Source organism: Pseudopipra pipra, chromosome 5 (assembly GCF_036250125.1).
Source record: "Pseudopipra pipra isolate bDixPip1 chromosome 5, bDixPip1.hap1, whole genome shotgun sequence".
Lineage (NCBI taxonomy): Eukaryota > Metazoa > Chordata > Aves > Passeriformes > Pipridae > Pseudopipra > Pseudopipra pipra.
This window is the reverse complement of record NC_087553.1, coordinates 45,020,340-45,040,383: the sequence shown is the minus strand read 5'-3', so window position 1 is coordinate 45,040,383 and position 20,044 is coordinate 45,020,340. Positions and strand designations below refer to the sequence as shown.

The following is a 20,044-nucleotide window of genomic DNA, read 5'->3' as shown; positions in this document are numbered from 1 at the left end:
TTTCACACATGAAATAACACATTAAGATGTTGTTAGTGGATATGACAATCTATTCAACTTTCCTCCGGGGACTAGATAATGGCTTATGGATTTATTAAAACTTCTGATTCTGGCATCTATTATAACATGATGGATGAGTGGCATACAACAATGGTTTTTTGCGTGTTGTGAATAAAATGAGAAATAAATCCACATAGTATCTGTCTGTTTTGAGAGTTCATCTCCAGCCTGGCCATGTTCTTTGTTCTCTGGGCAGTGGTGGGTTCAGGTATAAGTGTGCGTGAAACTGCTGCTTTTTTTTTTCCCTAAGAATTGCAGAGATGCTTAAACTTCAGGCAGGTAAGGGGACAGATGGGAATGCACTAATTCTGAGACTCCCATCAGGCAGCAACATATTTTGCAGACAAACTATCTAACAGTGTGTCCATGATGGCATACAAGTTACTGGACATACACATTATGTGGTACTGGTGCTGCATCCCACTGCTTCTGCCAATGTGAAAAGCTAATGTACCATTTTTAAAGAAGAAAATCAGGTCGAAGTTCTGTTGCTGTCATGTAGAGACTTGACAAATTCCTCTGGGTATTTTTTTTCCTTCAACTTTGTCATTTTGGGCTTCTTGTTACACAAGACTGATACACCTTGAATTTCTATGTTCACTGAAATACTGTGTAACAGGAAGCAAGTAAGAAACTAGCAAGTAAAGATCCTCATATTAACCTATGCTACCTGCCTTCCAGGTGGATTTTGATGATAAGCCTGACTCCTTATTCTTCAGTGATGGGCAGCGAAGAATTGACTTTGTTTTGGTATATGAAGATGAAAGTAAAAAAATTACTCATAAGAGGAGTGATCGTAAAAACCATAAGGTGAGTTATTTTTCATATATTGGGTGTTAGAGCCGTGGGCAGAAAGGACAGTGCCCTCACCCAGAACAGCAGTTGCATTGCCCTACTTTTCAGAGCTGGGAAACCGAAGCCCATCAAACTGAGCAGGGAACAGGGCTCAAACCAGTAGATTGCTGCGTAAATAGGCAGAGCTCTGCATATCATCTCTGTCAGTGTGTTCTTGGTGACCTCAGAGCATCTTCCTGGGAGGGAACCCTTTAGGAGATTTGAGCAGAAAAATGCTGGTACCAGGTTCCTGGTTAGAACTAGACACCAAGTTCTTCAAACTGGGGCAATTTCTGTACCTACAGTAATTCAGTTAGACCCCTAATGGGCTTTGGTATTAAAATCAGAGTATTCAGAAGAACCCAAAGGAGGCAGCTGATCAGGTGCTCCAGATCACAGTTATGAACACAGCTGATGACATTCTGCCCAATAAAGTAGCTAAGTTCTTTATGGGAAATAATTGTACATTATGTTGCCACCAGAATTTCTCCCTATACCACTCCTTCCCTTGACACTTCAACAGCTTGGCCCTCCCTAGGGACCTTGCAAAAAATTTCTGACTATAGCCAGTGACTTCTTGATGCTCCTTAGCAGCTACGAACCACAATAATAGATTATTTTTAATTACTATTTTTTAATAATTTCATCAGTTCCACCAGTGGCCTACATTCATTATGGCACCCAGGGTCACAAACCCAAGCTATTTTAATCATGACCTGTCAGAGAAATATACATCCATGAGATTGTAGGCCCCTTGGCACCTCTGCTCACCCACCCACATCCTTCTCTGATTCAGCAACAGTCCACATTCCAGCAGCAGGCTCTGGTAGAGACAGGCCAGGACAAAGATATCACTGAAAGCAACTCATATACAAATAATGATTTGCAGTTAGGAAAGAGAAGAGTAGGAGTAAAAAAGCCTGTAGCTAAGTTGGTTGATACTGGTAACGCAATGTTGTTGTTGGCATTAACGGGACAGCCATAAGGAATGTCGTTAGCAGGGTTTGAGGGAGTCCTGCTGTGGGTGGATGTTGCATTACACATGATCACAGGATCAGCAATAAAAATTAATTGAAAGAGATAATTAGAAACAAAAAGCTGCCCCTTTGGAAAGAATTGTTTTTATCAATTAGCATTTTACATTTCTGTTTGTAATATTTGGCCATTGCCCAAATGTATTTAAAAATATAATGAGCATCTTTTCCAAACAGTGATGGAAATTAAATGTGAGCAGTGGAGTAGTATTTTTAGTGTAGCTTTAATGGTAGACATTAGCCAGAACAAAACTATGAATAATTAGACCAGAAGATTGTGGGTAATGAGCTAGGTGCTTGCGAAAAACTTTACTTTTGAAGGTCTTAGTCCCACAAAGATCCACACTGAACCTGTGGCATGCTGAGGAAGAAAAAACAGCCTACCTACATGAAACGAATGCGAGAACAAGAGCATATTACCTGAATGCTAAGGCGAAGACTGAGCGGCTGGAGAGCAGTTCTGTGGAAGAGGCCCTGATGGTCATTGTGGAGAGCAAGCTGAACAGGAACCAGCTGTGCAGCCTGACAGCAAAATGGCCAACAAAGCCTATGTGGGCAGACGTACTGCCAGGAGAGTGAGACACATAACCGGTGTGACGTGGATGTCTCAGAAGGAAGCTGAAAACAGCAGTGATAGCAGTTTTCAGAGCCAGAGCTTTATTGTGCACAGAATTTGGAAACTCCAGGTTACTAAAAAGTAGGAAATCCAGTGAAGTCTGTTCTCGTAGGGTGACATCCTCACATCACTGAACTCAGGAGCAAGGTCTACACTGGCCATGTGCAACGTTACTAATCTGTGAAGTCTAGGGATCAGGAGTGCAGTCGCTGGGACAAATTCTGTCCGATGCACGCACCACCCCACCTGATCGCATGACATGGAAGTCATTTCAGAATTTAAATTATTAGTGGACATCTGCAGATCTACATTTCTGAAGTAAAATTGTTTGGGTGCTGCACTAGGTGGTTTTGTATGATACTGAGCATACAGGAGTCCCCAAACACTTACTGAATTTAGACAGAAGGATTTGAAAATCAGACCACAACCTACATATCCAATTTACTGAATTAAGAGAAAAAAGGCACAGATCCACCTGTTCTTCTGCAGCAAGAGAAGAATCAGATCCTGGGATTATCATTATCTTGGATTTTAATGACTTTCTGTCCTTTTTCAAAAGAATTGCATGAGTGTAACATTAGTTTATATTCATTAGCACTATTCTTGGTAAAACATCTCAGAGGACAGAAGGAAATAACTAAAAGCGTGGGTGTGATTTGGATAGTAGGAATAAATATATGGGACTCTGAAGCTCTCAGAGATGCACAGTGGCACTGTGCTTCTCTCATTTCCATTTGCTTCTGAGATCTGGAGGCAAAGTCAAACTAATGAAATGGCAACCTTATGGATAGTTTCCAACATAATTTATAGATCCAAAAGTTAGCAGATAAGTTTCATATATGCAGTTCAATTCAAGCTCCAAACCTTTTTAAGATGGTATACAACTAATTTTGCAAGCACTAGCAAAAATCAAACTGCCAGGAGCAGATTCCAGAAACTGTACCTTGCAAGCAATTGAAATTCCTGCCCAAAACATGTTTTTTAAACCTACAATTTATGTTCCCTATTTGTAAGGATAGGTTACCATCAGATTAGAATTTAAATATCACCAGTCTTTTCAAAAATGCTCCCAAATGCCACTTCTATCTTTTGGGGTCCTCAAGGACCCCCTCATTGTTGAAAGTCAAACGTTCAGGGGCAGAAAGGTAAATTCAAAATAAATCAATGCAGAGTGTCATTCTCATCCATCTACTTCCCTCCAACAGAAATATACAGAAAGACTGTCAGTCATTTAAGTAGGAATGTGGGCGAAATCTTCATTTCCAGCCATGAAGGAATTTGTGCTTCACAGAAATAGACTTTTTTTTTTTTCCAAATTTAATGAAAACTATAATTCTTGGAGAATATTACACACATCTTGTTGGGGGCTTTTTAAACTATAGTTATACTGAGAACTTCAGCAGGGTTTCAGAAGTTTGTCTTCATAAACAAACGAACAGTTCCTGCCTCCAGAGTTGTTTAGTTCAGATAACAAACATAAAACAAAAAACAAACAAACAAAACAAAAACAAAAAACACACACAAAAAACCCAATGACTAAACAAAACAAAAATATGCTTAAGTAACTTCTCAAGCAGAAGTTGTACTTATCCCACTGCTTAGCATGTGTCATACCTGTGGTGAAAAAACAATACTTTTGTTTACAGAAAAAAGCGTACCTCAATGCAATTTTATGTAGTGATTTGAGGTAACCAAAAATCCAAATATTACTTCTTTACCTAATGGAAGGAAGGGTGACAGAAGGATACAAACACAGGTGGAAGGAGGGAATTATACTGAAGTTACTGCATACATTCATGGGACCAGAAATGGGTCTTTCCAAACAAGGTGACTAGAAGCCACTGTTGAGGATGAGGCTCGATTGCAGTGTTGCCAGTTCTGTGTGGTCATGGATCAGGTTTCAGAAAATCATGAGGCTGGCTTAAAATCAGAGAGTATCTCAGAAAATATATATTTGGAGTTCTTTGGGTTTGGGGGTTTTTTTTTATTATCTTTTATAGCATGTTCTGCTTCACATTTTTATGATTATCTTCAAGCATAAGGGAAAGAAGCTTACAGAGCAGAGCTTCTCAATCAGTTTTCTGGTGCTGACAACTGAGACTTTGAGGAAAGTTCCAAATATCATCAAAGAAACTGTGAGGGTTGGCAGCTAGCATTGATACAGTGATCCTCTCCACTCCATTCAGCTGATTTCCATGGGGGAGGCTTTGAGCCCCATGCTCTTTCTCTTAGTGGCTGTGATTCATCTGTTGCCTGTCAGGTAAGACAGAGGTGGCTACTCAAGCACTCTTTTCTTGTTAAGATTTTTCCCCTGAAACCACTTGGAAATTGTTCTAGGAAACTTTTCTCTTTGCACAAAAGGAACTTAACAAAGATTTGAGTTGGCATTCTTCTGTCATTGTAATCAAAGCAAAACCTCCCTACCATTTACAAAACACAGGGGGAAAACTGCTACTGGTCTGCTACCAGTTTCCAGACCCACAATCTTTTCAATATTCTCAGCTTGGCAAGACAATCACCAGACATTGAAAACACTATGGTGAAAGAAGCAGCTCCCAAGAGCTGACCCTTCTATGTGCCTATAATACTTGTCATTTACTTACACTCTGCTTTCCCTTTCTTGAGACTATATATGACTATTCAATCATCAAAACCTGTATCAAGTTTAGATCAGCAGCATTACCATGATTACTTTATTATTGTAACTTAGCCTTGCAGGTGGCTGAGCAAAATGCTGGATACTAAAATAAACTTCGGATGGTCTCCACCTTCCAGCCTAATAAGCCATCATATACACTGTATTCCCTAGTCAATGCAAAACCACTATAGACTCCTCTGGGTAAAAGTCTAGCTCCTCCATAGATCATTGTATGCATAATTCAATCATTTATATAAAATAGCAAAGCCCCTAATTAGCAAAGCCTCCCAGGGGCTTTGTTTCTCACTACTTGCATTAATGCATTATTAGAAACCTTAATATTGTCAACATTCCTCTAAGATTTTGAGGGCAAAATTAATTTTGGGAACTCCTTGCCATAATAAATTATTAAAGGAATCTGATTAAAAGACTTTAAAAAAATAGTATTATACTTCTACAAATGAGAATTGAATCTATCTTTTTGCTATTTAGGAAGAAAATGAAACAGGTATTTAGCCCCCGCCTTTTTTTATTTGCTGAAACAAAGCAGAAAGCAAGTTGAAATGTTTTCATGATTCAGTATTATTCACTTTAGAATGAAACACATGAATATGGAAGAAGCAAAGAAGTGGGATAAAATGGCAGAGGAGTTACTACTGGAGTAACAAACAAATCCTTTGTTGTGTACTATATATATTAGTTTACTTAGAAGCTGAGACTGAACCTTTACCTTTAAAGGAGACTGGAGAACACCATTACCTATGAAATATTGAAAAATGCAAGGAAATATGTTACTGCAAGGAAAACACTCATTCACATTTGGGATTCTAAGTTAGAGCTGTTAGTACAAGGAAGATAATTGGATGTATACATTATTGTAGTGGGTTGACCCCGGCCAGATAACAGGTACCCACTAAAGCCGCTCTCTCACTCTCCCCTCTGCAACTGGCAGGAGGAGAGAGAAAAAAACCAGCTAAGAATTCGTGAGTAGAGATAAGAACTGGGAGAGGCCACTTACTGATTACCTTCACGGGCAAAACAGACTCAATGTGCAGATAGTACTTAAATTTATTACTAACAGGATAAGAACCAAAGAGTGAGAAATAAAAGTCTTAAAAACACCTTCCCCCCACCCCTCCTTCCTTCCGTGTTCTCCCTCCTCCCCCCTAGCGGTGCAGGGGGATGAGGAATGGGGGTTACAGTCAGTTGTTGTTTCTGCTGCTGCTCAGATAGAGGAGTCCTTCCTCTGCTCCCGTAGGGTCCCTCCCACAGGAGACAGTCCTTGATGGACCTCTCCAGCATATGAGTCCATCCCTCAGGCAGCAGTTCCTCCCAAAGTGCTGTCCCGTAGGTCACTCCTCCATGGGGTGCAGTCCTTCATGAATGAGCTGTACTGGTGTGGGTCCCCCACAGGGGCCACAGGTCCTACCTGGGAAAAATCTGCTCCAGGATGGGCTTCCCTCTCCACGGGCCGCAGGTTTCCAGCAGGACCCCACTCCATCCTGGGCCTCTCACAGGGTCACAGCTTCTTTCATGGATCCACCTGCTCCAACATGGGCTCCTCTATGGGCTGCAGGGGGGTCTCTGCAACCTGATGGTCCCCCATGGGCTGCAGGGGCACAGCTGCTCCACCATGGTCTGCACCATGGACTGCAGGACCTCAGCTCCGGTGCCTGGAGCACCTCCTGCCCCTCCTTCTGCACAGATCTTGGTGTCTACGCTGTTGTTCCCATGTTCTCACTCCACTCTTCCCCGGCTGCAATTTCTTCTGTGCAACAATCTTTTGTTCTTATATATGTTATCACAGAGGTGTTACTATGACTCCTGATTGGCTTGGCCTTGGCCAGCGGCAGGAAGTCTGTGCTGGAGCCAGCTGGCATTGGCTCCACAGGACAGGGGAAGCTTCTAGCAGCTTCTAACAGGAGCCACCCCTGTAGCCCTCCCCCACCATCAAAACCCAGCCACAGAAATCCACTACAATTATAAACTTATATATTACATATGTATATACAATATTATATATACAGTGAAAAAATATAAAGAGCATTATATTGTCACCAATAATCAAGTGAATTAACAAGACATGGAGAGATACTTGCATGAAAAGTGCTACCCAAGTTTTATCCTGAGAAAAACAAGGAAGGAGAAAGGTGATAAGTATTGATGAGAGAAGAAAACAGATTCAAGTATTTGGCTCTTCTTGTCCCTAACTTGAGTAGAAGGTGATATTCACTGGAAAAAAAAGTCAGAAAAGCCAAAAGAGATAAGAAAAATACCTTTAAACAAAATATGAAATTAGACCATCGTAACCATTGCCACATGCAGCTGCTGCAGCTGAGAACTAACAAACTATAAATGGGGTAGACTGTTCATATTGTTATTAAGTTTTATAATTATTAATTAATTGACTTGCTAGAGTTTTGGAAAAACAGCTTTTTCTTGCTTGGGGACTTAAAACCATCTTTAAATATTCAAGAACTGGATGAAACTTACATGAATATACAACTGATCTGTTCCTATGGAAACTTCTGAAGATTTTTGCCCTTTTTGCTGAAGCATCTCGGTTTTGCCCCTAGAGTGGACAGGCCTTGGGTTTAGTCCTGAAGACCAGTTTCCATGTACCTATCAAAGTTCCTAAGAGTTTATCTACAGGCTTATTTGCTGACTCTGGTCCTTCACAGTAGCAACAGGCCTGGATCTTAAGCACAGATCTTTAAGCAGTTAGTCTGGCTATAGAGAACCACGTGACAAAAAACACTGGGCCATTCTTCTTTTAAGTTCCTGTGGTGGTAGATGAAGAATCCTTTAAGCACATATAAACAACAAAGAAATTGGCCAGTGGCATGAAAGCAATCTGGGAGTAAGAAAGTAGTGTCACCAAGTTACTCCAAGAACCTCTGTGCATGCCTAGCCTAACCTGGCACAGCAATAAAACTGTCAGACCACAGTGCATTGAAGTTGTCTCCTTCCAGCAAACTGCTCACAGAAGACTTTCTAAAGGGCAGATTAATAGGGGGAGGGAGGCTGCTGTCAGTAGTTTGGTTAGTGATTAAAGGTGAAAGAGATCACAAGTTTCAGGGATAGCTTTCAAAATTTTCAAGTTCTTCAAAATCTGGGGCATGTTTTTACCTCTAGAAACTAAGAGGATGAATTCTCCACAGTTGCATTTGAGGGCAATATTGCATATCAGACAAAAAACTGATCAGGATTAATTAGTAGGTAGGATTGAACCTATCACCACAGTAGCTGTCAAGTGGGCTATGGAGTTTACAATCCAATGATTCTGTGTTTTGGGAGGCAATTCCATTCTTCTATGCATATATATTTGCAAAATTTGGAACAGATGTTTTACAGTGTCCAATGCTTTTTAACAGAGGAAGAGACAAGTATATGAATCAAACCTGATAAACAACGGCTTGCAACTAGAAGCAACGAGGTCGGTGAGTGCTCTTCCCTGTGTGAATGGCTGTGTCTGAGAGAAGAGCTGCCCCTACGAGAATAAGGAAACTGGATATATGAATTGACATGTGGCATGTCTCTCCTCTCAGGAGAAAAAGGCCCACCTTTTTTCTGTTAGTAATGTCTTCGTGATTGGATGTCAAATCTTTTTAAACTTTATGTGTCTGCCTTCCTCTGCAAAATAAAAGATGGGAAGCTGGGAGATTACATCATGAAGCTGGGAGATTACACAGGTCATGTTTGCTCAGAGCCTGGAAGATAAAAATTACTGTCTGTGCCCTGCAGAGTTGTTCTTCCCCTGCTCTGGCTGTGTAGTACATGTGGGAAGGCAGTGTGTGTCCAGAGCAGAATGCCCCTGCCAAAAGAGCGGTGCAGGGCTCCTGCAAGTGACACTGTTCCTCACAGAGGCTGGCACTGTGCAAGTGGTTCTAGCTATCATGCTTTGTATATTTTGGGCTGTGATGTTGCCTTCGGGCAGTTCAAGAGCACTTTGATAAAGCACACCAGCTGCTGGAGCTGCTGTCTCTTGCAGGGAGAGTTAGAGCCCCTCCAAGTCCCTTCTCTTCCTTCCTACCCTGAAGGGCTGCAGCATTCCATCTGTGTCTTCCTGTCCAGGACAATCACTTTCTGTTTAAATTTGTTGTTTGGTAGTTCTACAGTGAGCTCCAGAAAAGGTCAATTTGCCCCTTCCTCCCAAATTAGAATCCATGGCATCACAGTATTTGATTTATGTAGTAGGGACTCCTGCTGCATGGCCAAGAATGCAGTCTGGGTCTTCACATTCATAGGAAAGTAAATGCTTGCTGGAAGGCTGCTGCAGACCTTCTGCTATACTTACACACTTCAGTTTTCAATAGTTCTGCCATGATCATGACTAAAAAACATTTGAAACTGGAAGTTTCCCCAGTCTAGATGAGTATCTGACCAGTGTTCCCGAGCCAATGAGATACATAATGTAATTTCAAGTGGCTGAGACTTACTAATGCAGGGCAGAAATAGAAAGTCTACAGGCCATGACTACAAGAGGCAGGAGTGGCTGTCAGGTTTCCCATTGTGTACTAGTGCTGGTTTGGGCAGGCCACTGGGAGCAAATGTGCCCTGTGCTGTCTTTTTCAGCAGACTCATCTGATTTCCCTTTCCATTCTCCATATGAAGCTTGAAATTCTTGTTGCCCAGGAGCATCCCATGGGTGCCCAGCCTGCTCCCATCAAGTCACATCACTCTAGGGTTGTACTTGAGCTCCTGGGAAGTCACTGACAGCTCCAGAGCCATAGCTGCCCTGTCCAGCTACAAGTACAAATACTCCTAATGACCCTGTATGGGGGAAATGTTGTTAAACTTTAATTGCTTTGTAAAATACTTTGCAGAGATGTAAGCAATAAGGGGACATTTCACTGTTTTTTGATATACTTTTATATGCATGAGTGTTTCCACCTCATGCCAGCGCTTTTACAGAACCTAATGATATATTTGCTAAGATGGACAATGAATGCGACTTTGAGTAGGTCATTGGTGAGCTGCAGAAAGAAAATTCTAGGTAGTTCAAGAATTGTTATGTAAATTTCTTTGCTTTCATTTTCTTACACACATATTTTCAATATTCTTTCATCTCAGGTTTTGGATGAGAAACTTATTTTTGTGAAAGTGCATGCACCTTGGGAAGTGCTGTGCACATATGCCGAGGTTATGCACATTAAATTGCCTCTGCAACACAATGACCTGAAAACCCGAGACTCAGCTTTCAACTGGTTTAGTAGATTCTTCAGAGTGGACGAAAATATCATCAAACCTGAGCAAGAGTTTTTCACTGCCCCTTTTCAAAAGGAACATTTGACAAACTTTTATATCCATGACAAAGACACATTTTTCAATCCTGCAACCAGAAGCCGAATTGTAAGTCCATGGAGTATTTCTAGCATTTAGTCTAAAAAAGAAACTATTCCTTTAATCAAATCAATGTAATTACCTTCATTAAAACATCCTGAAAAATTGAAAATGTTTGGGATGCAATCATTCATGGCTAGGCTTCGCGAACGAAGATTTGGGATGGGATGCAATAGTCCCGTGTTATTATTAAATAGCCTGGACAATCCAGAAGAAAACGTTCCTTACATTTGTTCCTTTTCTGTTCCACCTAAATTTAAAGGAGGGATTAGAATAATATGTATACCTATGCAATTAATTTTGTCTGCACTGCTTACCCTTTGCTAACTTGACTGTATGTTGAGACAGTTATAGCTGTGTATGATTACTTTCAGATTCCAAAAAATATTTTATAAATTTCAGGTTCATTTTATCCTGTCCCGTGTGGAATATGCAACCAAAAATAATGTGAAAAAGTTTGGCATTAATAAATTACTGGACACTGGAATCTACAAAGCAGCATTTCCCCTTCATGACGTAAGTCCAGTGTTTTTAACTAAAATGCACTTTGAAACAGGGGTCTGAACTGTATCTGAGGGGTTTATATCAAAAGATACAAGTCTTATTCCTTGACTGGTTATTATATCCACATAGAAGAATAAGACATGGTTTGACTGAAGAGATTTTCTTCCAAGGCACTGTTAGTTAAAAATGTAGTTCTATAACTGAAAAATATATTTCACTTGAGAGTTGTTAAATTTGTATTCTCTGGGGGGTGTTCAGTAAAGTGCCTGACCTGGGTGATGGTTCCCATGACACACTGTATCTATCAGTACTAAATCAATTTTAACACTTTCCCTTTCATTAATATCCAGTTTTTCAGTATTAAAATTACAATCAAATGTCAACATTGTTGATAAAGATGTAGACTACAAATCTCATCTTAGAATGTGTGAAAGTCTTGCAGAGTGAGAAACATTCCCACAGTTCCCAAACAATGCAGGGAGACTCGGGTTTCTGCAGGAAAACTCTGCCCAGCCAGTCCAGTGCCTCTGATGTCAGAGTCCTGCAGAGAGAAGCTTCACTGGTTTGAATTTCACCTTGCAATAATAACAAATCCAGCTTTTGTAGCTACACTTCTGAAACTTTTTAAGTTACATAATTTAAAGAAGAAAGTTATACTGAAAATTGTTTTGTATACCAAGGCTAGCAATAGCACAGCAATAGGAGAAAGGAAGAAGGAGAAAAAAATCAGATTTCAGAGTGTTTGACTAAGGAAAAGCTCCATGTGAAGCTGTAAATGCAACACAGTGTGCAAAGACTGCGAGCTGATATTCTGCATTCTATTACAAACCCACACCCCCACACCTCCTCTGCATCAGAGCCACCACTCTGGGTCCAAGGTGTGTTGTGTCGAGGAGACATTGAGAACATGAGAGATCATTAACTCCTGCAGCTGCTTGGACTTGTCTTAAAATATTCAGGAGGCCTCCAAGGATTTCAAAGAAATCTTTAGGCAGAATCAAGACAAATCATGTTTCTTGTAAGTAAATAAAGCTTTACGGGATAGAATTAATATAATCTGTGACTATCCATTTTTAAGGTTTCTTTTTAAAGATTTAAAACCTGTTGCAGGCTATTCCTCTCATAGCATGGGGAATTCAGACTCAATATGACTAATAATTAATGACTCTCTTTTTGTACAATTAAAATTATATATCTCAGCTGCACTGAAAATCAAAAGTAGCCTGTAGATTTCTACAAACATTACATCACAGAGATAGAATGGAAAATTCTCTCAAATAAAGTAGGTTTTATTGAAATAGCTTTTTAAATAGCTTAGTAAAAACAACAAGGATTATCTCCATGTAAACTCTTTTTTAAATTTAAAACAGAGACTAGAGACCCTGGATTTGTCCCACGGACTTTCCCGCCTGCACTCTAGTACAGTATTATTTTGAAGCAAAGCAAGCTAGCATGTTAAAGTTAGTTAAAATACATTTTAGTTCAGCCCTGTTCTCTAATTAGATTGGATCCTTTTTTGTTTTCTATTCCTAAGTGCCAAGATGCTGACATGTGCTTAGATTTAAGTTCATGACAACTCTCTGTTATTTACAGCTCACGTGTACAATGTTAGTTTTAGTATTCAATATCTTTCTGACAATGTTCTGTCCTGAATCCTGGTGCGTTCTCAGAGCTGCCTTCCTGTTCCTTTTCCTGCCTTGCAGTGAGATTGGTCTAAAAGGCTATTCTGGCTTCATGGCATAGGGATTGTCTGTCTCACAGAGACGAGAGCTGAGCTGTGCTGGTTGGATTAGTGCTATCTTTTTCTCATGCTCTTTTTGTTTTGCAGTCTAATTTTAAGCACCTCTCAACCGATCCCAACTGCCCAAATGAACGATACCTTCTTTACAGAGAATGGGCTCATCCTAAAAACATCTTCAAACTGCAACCCCTGGATTTCATCAGGTTTGTGTGACTGGGCCTGGACTAATGCAGAAATTTACATAACGGGTCTGGTTTTGGGGCTGTCAAAGAGACATAGGTCAGTTTTGAGGGGTGATACATACACCCAGATCAGCTCATTCATAGGAGCATACTTTGAGCTTGCTTTCATGATAAGACAATTCATGAAAAGTCAACCACTTAAATTTTTTCTTTGCGGGGTATGATCTTTCTCTCTTTTTTCTTTTTTTTTGTCATTTCTATCCTCTTACAAAAGCATAAAAGTGGTGATAAAAATACCCAGCAGTAATACGGCTGCAATCCCAAAGTTCAAACCAGAGGAATATGACAATATGGGTTGGCACAAAATGTATGAAATGAAGAGCCATTTGAAACAGAAATGTGAATTTACTTGCATTTCAGAAAAAAAAAAACCTCTTTCCCCTCCACAGGAAATACTATGGAGAGAAAATTGGCATCTACTTTGCGTGGCTGGGCTTTTACACCAATATGCTGACTGTGGCTGCGGTTGTAGGAGTTGGCTGTTTTCTTTATGGGTGCCTGACAAAGGACAACTGCACATGGAGGTACATCAGGCCTGTTTTAATATCACATGCAATTTTGATCAGTCCTGTACAGAGGAGGACTAGAGAGGGTTTGCAAGACACTGCACAATAAAAGAGACTAAATTAAAAGGCCTGAGATCAACTAACATTGTGGATTTGAAGATAAAGGTATAAAATATGAGATAAGAAGAGGAACAGATGTTAAGGGACCATTACAGTGATAGACATCTGGGAGTTTGTTATTTCATGAATTTTTATATTTTCTGCTAGGTTCACCACACCTAGTGTAGAAACATGAAGAAAAGAGTGGCAATCGGAAGTCAATACAAGTTGCCATAACACATAATTTTCACTGTGGTAATCCTTAAAGGAGATATCCAAAGATCTTGATTATTTCCTTCCTCTGTTTTGGGAGAATAGAGTAACTGCACAGGGGCCTTCAGCTGCCCAGGATACATTGGGAGGCAAGGCACACAGATTCCCTCATCAGAACACAACAAAATTAATCCATAATTAATCCATGGCAAAATGACTCAGGAAAAAAAATGAACAGGCATCATTGTGTCAAATGGTCTATAGGCCATCATGCTGTATACCACCTCCTGGGAGGATGTTCATAACCCATGCTAAAGGGCTGTTCCAGAGCTCCACTCCTGTGGCAAATTTATACACGTTCAGCCTTTAGCCACTATTGTAATTTAGTTAAACAGCTTGTCTCTCCTCCCTGGTGTTTACCTCCCAATGTATGTGTAGAAAGCATTCATGTTACCTTTCAGCCACCACCATATTGGGGTAGTATGTATTAGTTAGATGGCAACTCTTTTGCCATCTCTTAGGAGACAGATCTGCCATTCCTTGAATCATCTTGGCAGCTCCCCTGTGCACAATTTCCAGTCTGATCCTCTTTGAAGACCACAGGGTAGCCCTTTGGCTCTGCAGCTATTCCTTGTTCTGGTAGGCAGTGTTCCTCTTCCTTCTCCCCTCAGATTTGCTACAATAGGATTGAGCGTGCAACTGTGGGTTCCCTAGTGAAGAGTGTGAGATCTTTGAAGAGCTGTTTTATTTTTGATGTGGGCAGTTTTGAGAATTACCACCATGTACAAGGGGTGGAAATTATTTTCCTCCTATGTCATCCATTTTTGAGATGAGGACTAAGAATGGAAATGTGTTGCCAGGGTGAGGGGTGGGGGTGGAATTCTTGAGAGCAGATCACTAGTAAATTACTTCTTAATTCCCTGAGATTATTGCACTGACCTCATGTGAGAAAAAGGACTAAAGAATTTAGTGTTGGTGAGTGACTGACTAGTTTTGTTTTTAGCCAAGAAGTATGTGATCCCAACATAGGAGGTAATATCATAATGTGCCCTCAGTGTGATAAAGTATGTACCTACTGGAACCTCACCATCACTTGTGAATCATCCAAGGTAACTACATTTATAGCTTATAGACATGATATTGAACTTTACTTGCACTTTCTCTAGTACTACATATAAAACAATGTTGTTCCTCCACTAATGTCTGACAGAATCACTAGAAATTTGCAAATAGTTGTTCCTTTTGATACAGTGACTACTTTGAAAAGTAAAGCCAGCAACATTAATTACTCCAATTTGATCTAAAATGAAATTTATTTTTTTTAATGTCACCTAGGTGCTGGTTATTTGATATGGGACTAAAGTGTTATTTTAATTGAAAATTGGTTTCATTTGGAGGTGCTTCTTCCTTTTGGGGGAGAGAAAGATTCAGTTACTAAAGCCATGATTCAGTAGCTCTGAATCAATTTTGCTAAGGAAATGTTTAAAAATTGTTTTGGCATTTCTAAATTCTGCCCCCTCCCTCCACAAAGAAGTTACCTGGATCTGTGCCTTGAATGTGATCTGTGTTCTAAGGAGGAGATGGGTACAAGGAGAGGCTGGTGTTGGCCATGACAGAGGCTGTGACGCAGCCATGTCCTGTTGGCTGTGACACAGCCAGAGTCTTCCTCTTTGTTCCTGCCTAGAGAAACCTGACTTTCTTTCTCCATTATCGTGTCTCACTAATGTTAGCCTTTTGTCATTCCTCTCCATAGATTCAGCCCCAAAACTGTGATTTTTCAGCTATGCATCAAAAATATTTTGCCCAGCTTTAATGGGCACACCGAAAGGGTAAAAGAAATAAGAATGCAGGGAAAAGGCTATGATGGAAAAATGAAAAAGGCAAATTGTGACTAAAGAGGTATCTCATCAGAATGTGTTTTTACTTATTTGTTGTCCTGCTTATGAGAACCAGATGTGTGCACTGCCTTTTTGTGGCTGTATTAAAAATACATAACTCTATACTGAGTTCCCAGACCAGAAGCACTGTTTTTACTCTTCCTATGCAACAGATGGAAGGAGTTTGATAGCACACCATTTTACTATCCTTCTTACTGTATATTTGGCTTATATTTTAAATTCTAAGCTTTGCATTTAATTTCCTTAATTTATGGAAGGATGATGTAGATGGACAGAAATTGAGGAAACACTATCAATACAGATTGTTTATGAAACTACATAAAAGCTAAAAATCAACATGTTCAGTTGGCAGCTTCTCTTCTAGGTCAGTGTAGAAAAATAAAAATCGTCAATTATATTTTAAGCCTTTTTTTTTCACCTTTTCCATGTTTTCCAGAAACTCTGTATATTTGATAGCTTTGGAACACTGGTATTTGCAGTATTTATGGGGATATGGGGTAAGTCAATTTCAACAACTGTGGTTTGTTATCTAATTTTGTCCCTGCCTCCAGCATCAGCCAAGAAAACATGCATTAATTTGCAATGACTTCATTTTCTAGCACTTAGGAATTTACTGGTAAGTAGTTCCGTAGAAAATATGCACAGGAACTGTTTTTTAGCATCATAGGAAAACAGAAAAATTGTTGACTTAAAAGTTGGTCTTCAGCATCTGTTTGGTTTTGTTTCACTTGGAGAAAAGTCTGAGAGAAGTGGTTACCTCTGCCTCATGTTCATCCAGCAGGAGCCAGCCACATGCTTAAGTATATTTGTGAGAGAAGCTGGGTATTTTTCCAAAGAGTTTTGGAGCTGCCTGTGCTATTAAGAGCTGTGTGACTACACAAGGCAATTGAAAAATAGTAATTTATTGTATTTCCCAGGAATTTTTTGTTCCCATCTTTATTTAAGAAGCTGATTGTAAAAAGTGTGGTAGTTAAAAGCACTACACTTATCTTTTAGCAGCTAAAATATATCTGAAACCAGGATGCATCCCACAGCTGAAACCATTTGGTACTGTATTCAAGGTATTAGACAAGGTTTATTTTCCTGGAAACATATAGCAGCTTTGTTAACTAGCTTTTATTGCACAGTTTTATCCAGTAACTACAAAACTAAGTTGAACATTAGCACTGTATACAGGGTAGTATAGAGAAAATAACTCATGTAATATTTTGAAGTTATATACAGGCTGACAAGAATATACAATTTGCTTTCTTTATAAAACGCGCTGTATTTTTATTTCCCTAGGATGACCTAAAGCGCTTCAAAATAACTCTTGCTTTAAAGAAATGTAAGATGAAATGTATCATTTCAAAGATAATTTTTCTTTCAAAACATATGCTAAAATCAAAATACCAGCAGGAAATTCACTAAATAAAAAGTTATTAGAAGTTTGATACGAATTTAATCTACCCTGTTATGTCAATAGTTAATTTATTTGCAATTTTTTTTTAATTAAAATTGTGTTGCCTATTTTGAAGAATGGTTCCAAGAGCAATAATTACAAAGTTAAGCTTCATGACTATAGTGATGGCTGCAAGGTCTATTAGTATTCTTGTTGTAAGCCCACTATATAAAGAGGTGAATCATATCACAGAAATTCAGCCAAAATTGTACTGGATCCAAATGACCCATGGTCCTGGTGCAATTCCAGCTGTAATTTTTGTCTTGCTCTAATACTTTTGTAGACCTTCTGGTCCAAAACAATTAAAATAATATTAGACTTTTAGATATATTATTGTATCATTATCATCAATACCCTTCTAATAATTGCAGTTTTGTGTGCGTATGTGTGTGTATTCCCTTCAAAAATTTTAAAGCACTATAAAACACCAGAGAATTTGGCCTGAGGAATTAGCCCTCTGTACATTAATGCGCTGCCAATTCTTCTGTGATGGTACAACTGGCAAAGGTCATGAAAAAGAGGCAGCTTCCACTTCACTTGCTGCCCTCCTTGGATCCCATCCCTGAGCAAGATCAGTTAAACCAATATTCTCTGATGGAGGCATTTCTTTTCAGACCTTGGTGACACAGCTTCAGAGGCAGAATACCTGGGCCATACTGAGTGGCAGTGTTGAGGGATACACAAAAGAGGGCACTACAAATTACCAGCATGAGGTGGAATTAATGGTCTGATCTGATTCTGAAACATCATTTGTTTCCACCGTTAAAGCAATGTTGCTTCAAAATAAAAGGAAAACGTCAAATTCAGTAGCAGCTCCTTTCCTGCTCTGAAAGACACAACTTGGCAAGTAGAAACTGTCTTTGTATCAGGGCTGGGAGAGCTGTTCCTGTGTTATGTGCCCTTCTTTCACTGTTAGCACATGAGGCTATCATAACAGAAGAAGTCCCTGCACTTCTGGGCTCTCCAGTAGCAGCTGAATTTGCAGCTGGAGCAAATTACTTTAGCCTGTAGTTTCCTGTGCTTTGGGCTGGGCAGCAGTTAGAGGTTTATGAAAGACTAATATCCTTGCTCCGCAGGAGAAAGCAGATGAGATCCTCTGGTCCACTGCTTGAAATGTCCTTGCAGGTTCTATTAATCATAAAGTAGATGAAAAGTCCTTATGAAAGAGGCCCCCAAATAGCCAGGGGAGCAGGGTTTCCTGGGGTTTTGCCAGTGTGCAATGCCAAGGTCATCTCACAGCCCAGCCCATAGATTTTCCTGGGTTTTAAATATTTCAGTTTGAGGATTATCAACCACACCTGATTTTGGACATAACCTTTAATGTTTGGACTTGTAACTGCATGCCATTAAGGTTTCATCATTCAGGATGAGGGGGCCAACCTAATTTTAAAAAAACTATTTTATGGTTAATTAGTCCCAGACAATGAGAGTAATGAGTGCAGTGTTGGTATACTAACTCCTCCTGGAACCAATACTTCAGAGCCACACCTCTCATTTAATCTGAGGATGAGCTGTCTTCAGTAATGAAGCATCCAGGTGTACTGGGGAGCGTGGTACTGACACCCATCATCCTGAGCTCCTCCCAGCCTTACCAGCTGGGTTTATTATTGCCTCTGCTGCCAGATCTGCCTAATGTTTTGAGACAAAGTAATGAGTTTGACTGGATTCATGTCTAGCCAGTACCACTGAGGCATCTGTGTACTTGGTCCCTCAGTGCTTCCGGTTGAAGAAGCACAGTCCAAGGAAACTGCTGGTCCAGCCCAGAGAGTTTCTAAGCATCATGCCATGCAAAAGAGCTGCAGTCCCTTCAGATTCATGCTATCAGAGGAGGAAGGGCAGCTGTGTCTAAGCTGCTTTACCTGAACCATCCTTGGTTCTTGTAGTCTGCGAAGTGATAATTTGTCCACACAAAAATTCCAGCTTGAATGAATATGAGCTCTTCCCTGTAATAATTTTTGGCATAGTAAGTTTTATTCTTCTGGAAGGCCTGTACTCTCCAGTATTTTGTCTTCACCTACTCAACCAAACTGCTTTCTTAAGCATCCCATGATAAACTTTTTTAAAAGCAATCTGTAATAGGAAATCCCAAGTGTTCATATTCTAGCCTTAGGCAGAAAACAAATATATTAAGAAAGTGTATACATTCTTTAGCATGTGGTTATTACACCTCAGGTTTCTCTTATTAAAGTACACATATATCCAAAACCATAGATAGTTGCATAAAGGAGTAGATCCAGTTGTTTTCACCATTGCATTAGCCAATAAGGGTTTTATTCCATGTCTGTGGAAGGCTGTGTGGAAAACTGAGCCACATGTTTTAGCCCAGCGGGTCAAGCAGTGTCCAATACTCACATGGTGTTGCTCATTTTGTCTGTCTTTTGGACAGTTACTTTGTTTTTGGAGTTTTGGAAGCGACGGCAGGCTGAACTGGAGTATGAGTGGGACACAGTTGAGTACTTGGAGCAAGAAGAACAAATTCGCCCAGAATATGAAGCTCGGTGCACTCATGTAGTAATGAATGAAATCACACAGGTAAGGAATACTTTGATAACTGGTGATGGTTACTGCAATAGATATGTTTGTGAGCGAACACTATGAAAATGGTGAATCTGGACTAGAACTCTGTAAATCAGCAGTGCTTCAAGTTGACAAACTGGGCTGAAAATAGTGAACTTATAAAGTACAAATGCATGAGGAGGGAATTTGTACTGAATTGTAAGCATCTTAAAGTAGTTGCCTGCTCGAGGAACTTGCACTGCTGAGGTTCCTGTTATAAATAAGCAGAAGTAGGCATCTTCCCCAGCTTAAGAAACTAAGTCTACTTTATTAAATACCCCAAGAAATGATACAGTGTTGCTGCCAGAGCCCAAGATCA

The 20,044-nt window shown here is 39.9% G+C and overlaps 1 protein-coding gene across 6 annotated transcripts in view; it reads left to right on the top strand.

Moving 5' to 3' along the window:
• The window catches only part of ANO6 (anoctamin 6), a 108,014-nt gene that overhangs the window by 35,126 nt on the left and 52,844 nt on the right, over nt 1–20,044 (top strand). For all 6 annotated transcript variants that reach the window (XM_064655855.1, XM_064655854.1, XM_064655852.1 and 3 more), the window contains 9 exons: nt 742–870; nt 8,557–8,622; nt 10,256–10,534; nt 10,928–11,041; nt 12,858–12,973; nt 13,402–13,536; nt 14,834–14,939; nt 16,165–16,225; nt 19,556–19,701. In XM_064655855.1, coding sequence (XP_064511925.1) covers nt 742–870; nt 8,557–8,622; nt 10,256–10,534; nt 10,928–11,041; nt 12,858–12,973; nt 13,402–13,536; nt 14,834–14,939; nt 16,165–16,225; nt 19,556–19,701 — 1,152 coding nt within the window. The remainder of the gene's footprint in view (nt 1–741; nt 871–8,556; nt 8,623–10,255; nt 10,535–10,927; nt 11,042–12,857; nt 12,974–13,401; nt 13,537–14,833; nt 14,940–16,164; nt 16,226–19,555; nt 19,702–20,044) is intronic.